We start from the raw sequence: 9,739 nt of genomic DNA, 5'->3' as shown, positions 1-9,739 counted from the left end.
GCACCTTATATACGCCCGTAAAAAAGCCCGAGTCGGGCTACTAGTGCTACTCATATTTCCAAGCCGGAAGACCAAAACGAACAGTAATAAAACAGGCATATTATGAATATAACGTTACATGATTTTTGGCAATGAGTATTTTGTGTGTTGTCTTTTATATCGTATTTTTCGTTCCCGCAAGTTACTCGACCGGACCCCGCTTTGGAAATGTGACCCTAGCATAAGGAGGCCAGTGTGTGCGTGTGCAAGTTATCTGAAACGCCGTCTTCTTGAAAACAATGGATTATTCTAAAAGGTGTGAGTGGACCGATCTCGATAAATAATAATGTAAATCAGCCAACAATCGAACCGCGTACCGAAAAGAGAAAATTGGAAGAACACCTTCGATGAAAAACAATGGCGGCGTCCAATTTTGCTTTCGCGGCGCCGACGCGGCGCCCTTTGTTTAATTTTACCATGAAAATTACTTTTTTTGTCAACTAAAACTTTACAATATGATTCCTACAACCATTTGTTTCTTATCCAGACATTTGTTCAGTCGGGAAATCACCACTAAGCTAACTTCGTGACGCTTGAAAAGTGATTTTGGACGACACAGAACCAGACCAGACTAGACAGTGCAAATCACTACTGTGTTGATGATCTAGCCTCTACCAGGCTCCAGGGTCGGCTGGAAAGAGTAGAAATTGGCCAAATAGACCATGCAAGAGGAGTAAGTCTGCTATAGGGGTACAGGATGGCAGATTTGACCCTCTCTCCGAAGCCGACTCCCTCATCATACTATTCACTCTATTGGGCCAATTTCTACTATTTTTCCAGCCATCCGCGGAGCCTGGTAGAGGCTATTGTTTTCTCCCCAGAGATTTAAAGCCTTTAATCCAAGAATAATAATTCGCTGCTTTACGGTAATAGTTCGTCCGTCCAGTTGTACCGGGCTGACTAAACTGGTCTGAGACTAGTATAGACGATCTATGTACAGATAACGAAACACCTGCAAGGAACCATTTGGTAAGGAACAATGGGGTTCGTAAAAAAAATGGTCTTTATGTATACTGCTTTTCTCCCTCCTGAAGTTATTTTCAAGCAAATGACTACAATTTGCTTAACGTTAAACGATCTATCAGTATCTCGTACTGTTTTATTCCAAAGGAAATACCAGCTTTTCTATATCGTTAGCATTTTGATGAAAACAAGCAAGGCACAGAAAAGACATAAAACGTTGATTTTTGGTAAAATGGAACAGAAGAATTATTTGATTATTCTACCTTCGATAGAACAAGGAGGTTAAAATAGGATAGAAGCAGAAGTTGCGTATTCAAAAAATCAAACATTTTTTTACATAAAGCTTAAAAAAACAGTTTTCAACCTCCTTGGTTCTTATCTATTGAAATTTTAAGCCGAACAGGAAATGTGTCTTTGTTGAGGTATGTCCTTCATCCACCCACGTTTTTCGACCTTTAATCTTGATGACGTAATTAATGTCATTTGTTGGTCAGGATTCTCGGAATTCAGACGACAGGATGAGCAACCGGACCGAACCAAATCCCTTGCTCCCACGGGGGCGCAGGGTAATCAACTAAGTGCCATCTGCGAACGGACACACGCCATGATTAACATACACGTACTTTTTCCTGTACCTTTTTGTTAATTACAGAGTTCAGTTCGTTACTAAGAGGACTTCCCAGGAGACATTTTGACAGAAAGCTGGAAAGAGTCGTGCCTCTTTCGCCTGAACGTGAGAAAAAATGGACGGCATCAATCAAATCTGCTGTTTCAGACGTTGATGGATTAAAAAACACAACAACCCCAAGGACACCTCTCTTGCCTATCTATCTGCACTTATTCACCCTACTCAACAATAGAATGTATGCGCATTCAGAGGAAACATATATATTTTTTGCCAGAATTTCGAGATAAATATAGAAGTGAAAAGTGAGCTTGAACGATATTTTAAAGATCATTAGTTTAAACCCTTGATACCCACTCAAAATTCTGACCATCGACGATACGTAGAACAAAAATGATTTGCAGCCTTTTTCTGTTGACGATGCCCTTGAATAGAAACTCCTCGGCTTTTAGCTCACAGTTAGCCTGGAACAAAAACTAGGGTACGGATCCAAAATTTGAGGAAATGGCGTCTTCAAAATAGTACGCAGATTTCGTTATCAAGTTTGTTATCGTCAGAATTACAGCGGCTCGCTTCTTTATGCAAACTATACTATAATCTTGTCATACCACAGGGGATTAGTAGACCCTCTTTCTTCCTTTTAAACGCTGTGATTTTCCCTCAAGTTACCAACAACTAAACATATGAATTCCTGCTAGATTTTTGTTTTCCATCGTATTTATGTGGATTATTTGGGCAGCAAGTCAACGAATCGTCTGTATACTTGGAAACAGAAACGACGAAGTTACGCTTAAAGTTAAAGGGCTATTGTCTGAATCAGACGGTTGCACCGGGGATCGCTTACGTCGTCCCCCGGCCACCTGCCGCGGCCAGAGAGTGGTTATCGCCCCGGTTCCCCCAGGATTTCTCCAGAATTTACGCGTGCCATTCTCCTGCCCAGACTCAATTAGACCCGTCTTTCCATCACGGCACGGATTTTCACCTAGATGACAAGACAAAGGACCAACTCCCGGCGGTTAGGATTTTTGCAGGGCGTGCTTCTTTGGGAAAATGTAGTGGGTAGGCTTTTCCAGTCTCTCTTTGAGTTCCAACATCTGGTTAAATATCACCTTTTTTAACTACCTAGCCAACGAGAATAAAGAAGACAACACAACCACAATATTTCCTCAGGACAAGGTTGTTTATTCTTAGTCTCAGAGACGGAGTATAAAATATACCCCACACTACGTGTGGAATAGACCTTCTGTTTTATGATATGGTTACTAAAAAAACTGTTCCTCCAAAACATGGCACTCTCGGAAAGTCGAGGCTCTCTTTTTGGCACAACTCTCTTCTTTTGAATCAGTAAATACAGCAGCACAATATTACAAAAGCAATTTGCATAGACTTATCCTTTCTTGCAACAAACAATGCCAAACGCACTGGCGAATGCAACATATCGTTTGGACTTCTTTCTTTAAGCATTTCATGACTATCTTAACCGTAGGATATCTACTTTCCTAAATTCTACTCCTAAAAAAAGAAAGTACAAAAACGTAGCAGGGTCACATGACACCAGTATGTGTACAACATCTATAAATCAATAACAGTCGGAAAGTGCGCAGCGAATGGTCTTACTAGTTACCAAAAACGAGGAAAAGCCGCCGCAACCCACAGATGTTGTGGGGAGTGGAGGGTATGCATATTCAAAGTATTGCACAATAGGACGTGGAATTGCACATGGAAACGTGTGACGTGTTTTCCGTAACAAAGGAATGTTTACATCTGTTTGGAATTTCGGGGATTTCTCATGGAAATGCCACTTTCTCGTGTTTTGGTAGGGGGATATCCAAAAACGAATGTTTTCTGCTACAAAAACTTTCTTACAGACAAAACTAGGCTGTTACGGCCAGGCACTTGTTTTCCTTACCAACTATCTGATAGTCAGACAACAAAAAAGTCGTTTGCCAAGTTGTCTATCAAAAACAACCAAAAGAAGCAAAGAATGGCAGATGGGCCAGATTAAGAAATAAGCCAATTTGTGGCGCCAGGCGCACAGAGTTTGTTTTGGTTTCCATTCAAAATTTCCAAATTGGGTTTAATTTGGAGCAAAAATTGCCCCTTCTCTTCGAGAGCGCAAACCGGTAGAAATTTCTTGACTGTTTGCTTTCTGAACATTTTGTCGACTAAGTGGTTACAACTGCAAATTTGAACCCCTGTTTGTAACACAAAGTCCTCACAGAAACTAGAGAAGTTGCGTTACACTATCACACACGTATTAAACCATAAATTAGTCTTAAAGCGTAGCTGCCATTCGAATATCATCTAAGAACTACCCGACACCCAAAATGTACAAGGTAAAGCGATCTGAATACAATACTTAACTTTTGGCCTCAATTATTCTAAAAGAGGATCACAAAGTTTACGTCATTTCTCATATCTCGAGGCGAAAAAAACAACAACTAGCCGTTGCAAAAGTTCGATTATCTAGAGAAGCAAGATTGTTAGATTGTACAGACGTCATAAACAAAAACATATCAACAAAAAGATAGACGGTTGTGAAGATGCATTTTTACAAAAATAAAACATGGCTAGTGTCACATCTAGCGACCATCGTTTGAAAGTCCAAAACGTGGCTTACATCGAAATGGTTCGACAAAAACGTGGTAATGTTGCTGTAGTACCGTACAGCCCTTACAACGTTGAAACAGCTTTTTTGGCGACGCCTCAGATGCGGATCTCTTACTGTTACTGGGAGGAGATGACGGGGCTGTGAGCAGGCATCATGAGGTGGTGGTGGTGGTGGCCGTTATGGGCCAGGTGGTGCGGGATGGGGGAGGGCGCTCCTCGGTGGATGTCGATGTCGTCCCCGCCGCCGTTGTACATGCCGTGCCCGTTGGTCATCAGCCCGTTGCCGTTGACGTGCCCGTTCATGCCGTTGACGTGACCGTTCATGTGCCCGTTCATACCGTTGACGGCGTGGTACGGCGACATACGACGTTCCTTCTGACGGCGGTTGCAGAACCACACACGTACAACCTGCGATGGTAGAAACATTGAGTAGGAAAGTGAGTGAATGAATGAATGCGTGTATAAAGAAATGCAATCACTAAGCTGTTCTTTTGATAAATAAAATATTATCCTCAAATTCGATAATTGACTGCTAAAGATTCCGAAATGTGACAACAAAAAAGAAACCATCCATAGAGGAAGGATCAGAGTCAGATTGTATTAGGTGACTACTGACGTCACGTTCCGCGAGCTCATATGAGCGGGTCAGTTTCCACAAGATGATGGAAAATTCTGTTTGAATTTTCTTTACCTTTGTCAGGAAAAAAATCAAATCAGCATCTTTACCTCTTTGTCCAGGTTGAGCCCCTCGGAAAGCTGACTAATCTCGATCGCAGACGGCTTGGGCTGTTTGTAGAAGAACGTTTCCAGCGCACCTTTCACTGACACCTGGGAGACAAAACAGTCTAGGCTTAGTACATATCAACAATCAAAGAGCTTTATATTACTACTTTCACAATGATGATATTGCTGTTTTATCGTCATTTGCTGATACAAATGATAACAAAGAAGTAAGATCTAAATTCTAAAAGCATGTGCGAGAAAAATCAACAAGAAGAACTTCGGTTAACTGTTGACTAACCGAAGCCCGATGTTTTCTTTCCTGACTTTTTACGGTGCTTCCATTATTTGTAACTTGTCAGAAGTGTCTTGCTATAATTCAAACTATGAAATCAAACAAAAATGACCAATAAACAAAACAATAGTAGTGAATTTTTATAAACTGTTTCTTTGTTCAACATCTTATGAAACTTCGTTTTATGAAAGTCGTTTTATGATTGGGAGACTAGTACTAGTAGATCGCACGCAGCGTTGGCCAATCGCACGACTGCGACACAAAAATGCCCTCCAGTCCTTTGATGTAGACCTATAATCAGCAGTGATGACGCAGACCGAACACGTTTCGGGACACGAAATTACGGGGTTAGGCAGGAAATACCCGGAATTAATCACATTAGACATCTGCACCGAAGCGTGGTTCCCTTAAATGGGGAAGAAATCCGTGAATATCGAATGCGTAAGAAAAATATACTCAGTCAACTTCTAGTCTCAAAATTGTATGAAAGGGGAATTTAAAAAAAATCAAAACTTAAGAAAGAATTCAGGAAAGAAAAAAAAGGGAAGCAAAAATGAAATAGCAAAATGAAGTGGCTTTTTGGTAAACAAGTGTATACATAACAGAAAGAAAAGAAAAGATAAAACAAAAACAGTTCTGTGTCACTGTCCGAGAGTGAAACTCGGGATTATGCATGCATGTATGATATCCGAATCATCGCGGATTCACATGCATCGCCGCTTAAGCAGATCTTCATCAACCGCATCTCATACGCAAACGCCGCCTCTGTTTGTCCACATAATTATGGAAACTTCTATTATGAAAACAAAAACCCAACTTCAGAACACACGCTGAGTGGTGGACACTAAAATGGATTTTTACAAGAAAATTCCAAGAAAGAAGCTTTGTCTCAACATACGATCCCCTAAGATTGGCGAAATCTAAGGTCAAAAACTACTCAAGGACAATGTACTTGACCATTTTGTAGCCATGTTTTTCATACTTTTGATGCCCTTTCACCACATGACGGCCAAACTACTTTGAATAAGCTAAACAAGCCATCTATCAAATGGACAGTTCCCAGCGAAGTGGAAGGCCAAAGTGCTTGTGATACAAATGTATCTAATTACCCCTAATCATACCAAACCAATCCCCATCTTTGGGGGCCCACGGTTGTTCAGCTTTTTCTGGCATTTGAAAAAGGCAAATGATGTTTTTCTGTATATTTGTAGACTTGAGTTAACTTCATTTCAAGTTCAAATTTTCTTAAAAACGGTTATGACCCTTACAAACCACTTAGTAGCGGACCACCTTGGTCGAAAAACACTTGGAAAGCACTCGTCAAGTGAGGTCAAATAAGAACATGTTTGTTTACGTGTTTATGCCAATAGTGTTTACTACCATGACGTTCTATAGGGTTTAGGTGTAGAGGATTGGAATGCCATGTGCAATTTTTGTTTGTGCTATTAAGTTATTTGTTTGATAAATCACAACTTTGCGCATCTTACGTTTCGTGACGATTTGTGGCGGTTCGCCTTTTACCACAAACCAGACCCATAAATAAACTATACTTACTTCGATGCTTGTGCGTTTCTTGCGCTTTCTCCCTGGTGTGATGACTTCTCCGCCTAGCCCTTCGTCCTTGGGTAGAGAACCGGGGCTCATGTTTGAGTCGGCGGTCTCCAGCCACTTCTGTAGAAGCGGTTTCAGCTTGCACATGTTCTTGAAGCTCAGCTGCAAGGCCTCGAACCGACAGATGGTGGTCTGACTGAGAACGTTTCCGTGGATCGTCCCGAGGGCCAGACCGACGTCGGCCTGGGTGAAGCCGAGCTTGATTCTCCGTTGTTTGAAAACCATGGCGAATTGTTCGAGCTCGTCGGCGGTGGGAGACTCCTCCCCCTCCGCCTGTTCCCTGTCGTCGTCCCCCTCCGTGCTCGTCGAGCCGCCCGAGCCGGCGCTGCCGTTGCTCCGAAGCTCGTTGCCGTTCGGGATCTGTACGATGGGCTGGGACGCGGACGTGAAGATGCCGTTCAGGCCGCCGTGGCCGTTGACCATGTTGGTGTAAGCGCCGTGCGGGAAGGCGAAGCCCGCGGGGGTGCCCGCTGTGGTTATCGAGGGGATGAAGCTGGAGGGTACGGTGGTAGACAGCGAGCCGCCCGGGGGAGGGGGGTAGCCTCTATGCAGACTTACCGGGTGGCTCTCCCCGTTCTCTCTGCCGTTGATCTTCCCGTTGAGCTCCTGAGGGTGCAGGCCCGTAAACCAGGGAGGGGAAGGTGATGTCTCTGACAGTCTTGCCCAAGAACTTGGGTACGGGAAGGAGTGACCATTTCCCAAACCATTCGAACTGCTCTGGCCATTCAGCACGTTCAAGGAGTGGCCGTTCTCGGCCTTGTTTATACCGTGGTCTCCGAAGCCGTTGTACGGGGGCGGTATGCCGAGGAGCCCGGTCCCGTTCTCCAGGTGCGGCGGTGAGTTGCTCGAGGACGGCGAAGACGAGCTCTGGCTGAACGGGCTCGGAGAAGTCGCCATGTTTTTCACTCAAACAACGCGGTCCAAACTCTTGCAATTTACTTCCAGTGCACTCTGTATTATGCTAAGAGAAAACGTACACGACCACAGGTGACAGGACGACCAAATATCTGACAACTCGAAGGAAATTAGATTATTACCCCCTCTCACATTTCTAATGACGTCGAATAATAATTCGTCGTGATTGGAGGAGACTAATTTGAATTTAAATACGACGAAGCGGCATAACTTGTGATGACCAGTAACGCGAGTGTTGATTGGTCGTCGCCTGGGATATCGCACACTGTGCGCTGTTGTTTTAGCCATTGTTCTCCTTCGGGCTCGCCTGACAATGACGGAGCCTGCCGAGGATTCCACAGCGACAGCACATTGCCTTTTCTCATAAATATTCATAAAAGCTCCCCTGCTCACGATGCCGCTTGTTTTCACTCGCTTTCTTCTTTTAGAGAAAGTTGAGAAAAACTTTTTTTCTCTGTCGGCGGCGACCGCAAACTCACACCACCGATCGACGCGTGTCTGACTTCAGCGGGACTATATTACCAGTCCATACAGGAAATTTGAGGGATGGCTGTGGTTACCTCACAGACAATCGTTAACGAGTTTACCAACTTCACACCATGGGGAGAAAACGCCCTGTAGTTATAAGACGGGTTGGCTGCGATCAATCATTTTCAAGTTACTCTACCCTACACACAAATCATATGCACAAGGGTCCTGGACATTTCGTTTTCACATATTCCCAACGATTGGCAAAAAGTTAAAGTTTGGAACGGTCTTGAAAGTGATTTCTGTGATTCAAAAGTGGTCTGGGCGACTTTTGGGTGGCCATGTGTTCTTTTGGCGGCCGTGCCCCAGCGAGTGGTGTGACGGGTCCCTTTTGAAGCGGCAGGCTCTAGACACGAACATTTGCATCTGACTAGCACACCCCCGGTCTGATACAGCCAAAGGGAAGCTCCCAAAATCCACAATAGAAGTGTGTGAACTCCGTAGAGTCGATTCCACATTACCGAGAGGGTGTTTGTTGCCTTTTGTTCTAACATTTGTAAAACCTTTGTAACAATCTAAGGGAGATAAGTGACTGTTTAGAACAATTTCCAACATTCATGTGATGTTCTAAATAGTTTCTGCTGTGTTCCAACATGTTAGACAAATTTCTAACATTGCACATGTTATTTGTATTATTTTCGAAACTGTTGGAAAATAGGTTGATCATTTGTTCCTACATGTTCCAACATCATAACAACATGGTATAACTGGGTCAGTGGGATGGGAACAGGGCAATTCACACATCCCTTCAAAGTATAGGGGATTAGGCCTGGGTGCCATGCATAGACACCTGAAGACAAAAGTCCAGACGTGAAATCTTAAAATAAACAGAGGCAGACAATAGAGTGTGATTAGCACCTACTTTTATGGGGGCAATAACCCAAATCTACCATTTGAAAAATGATTCAAATTGTTCCAACATGTTGGAACAGTGAAACAATCACATAGATGTTTGAAAATTGTTCTAAATAAAGAGATATTTGTGCAATTACTTTCCAAATAGTTCGAACATATATAAGTAAGTTCAAACATGTTCAAACTTTCATTCTTGATTGTTTGAACAATTTAGAACTATTTTGACTTGAATAGTCTTTTATCTAAAATTGTTTGAACTCACTAGCAATATTACCCGAAAACCCTCTCGGTGACATGGAATTGACTCTAGGAGAAAAACAAAGCAGAGAAAATTAAACTGGCTTTTGTACCATTTTTGCCAAAAGAGTGGAACAAGGATTTTTCAATCAAGGCGGCACAACTATGAGAGGCGCAGCCGGTTGGGCGCGACACCACTCTATTTGTCTCTGGTACGGACTTTGGTTGTCTCCGTTCCGAAACATAGAAAAACCAAAAACGCAATAGAAACAAAGAAAAACCTAATCTTAAGTTATTTCAAGGATTTTATCAAAGTTTCTTGTCTAATTTTCACACACTTT

The 9,739-nt window shown here is 42.8% G+C and overlaps 1 protein-coding gene across 1 annotated transcript; it reads right to left on the bottom strand.

Annotated features, from left to right (window-relative positions):
• Positions 1 to 3,703: 3,703 nt before the first annotated feature.
• Positions 3,704 to 7,913, bottom strand: LOC136433140 (POU domain, class 3, transcription factor 4-like). Its single transcript, XM_066425045.1, has 3 exons — positions 6,807 to 7,913; positions 4,964 to 5,065; positions 3,704 to 4,645 (listed from the first exon to the last, which is right to left on the bottom strand). The coding sequence occupies exons 1-3, from the start codon at positions 7,758 to 7,760 to the stop codon at positions 4,355 to 4,357; spliced, it is 1,347 nt and encodes a 448-aa protein (XP_066281142.1). The 5' UTR covers positions 7,761 to 7,913; the 3' UTR covers positions 3,704 to 4,354.
• Between the last annotated feature and the right edge of the window lie 1,826 nt (positions 7,914 to 9,739).

The sequence above is a fragment of the Branchiostoma lanceolatum genome, chromosome 1, assembly GCF_035083965.1.
Source record: "Branchiostoma lanceolatum isolate klBraLanc5 chromosome 1, klBraLanc5.hap2, whole genome shotgun sequence".
In the NCBI taxonomy this organism is placed as follows: domain Eukaryota; kingdom Metazoa; phylum Chordata; class Leptocardii; order Amphioxiformes; family Branchiostomatidae; genus Branchiostoma; species Branchiostoma lanceolatum.
The sequence above is the reverse complement of the archived record's forward strand: the minus strand, read 5'-3'. Positions and strand labels throughout refer to the sequence as shown.

Excerpts from the sequence above, each read along its gene's own strand:
- LOC136433140 (XM_066425045.1), bottom strand. The coding sequence starts at position 7,760 with ATGGCGACTTCTCCGAGCCCGTTCAGCCAGAGCTCGTCTTCGCCGTCC. Across the intron at positions 5,066-6,806 it reads AGAAACGCACAAGCATCGAA|GTGTCAGTGAAAGGTGCGCT; the intron begins GTAAGTATAGTT and ends TTTGTCTCCCAG. Across the intron at positions 4,646-4,963 it reads GGCTCAACCTGGACAAAGAG|GTTGTACGTGTGTGGTTCTG; the intron begins GTAAAGATGCTG and ends CTACCATCGCAG.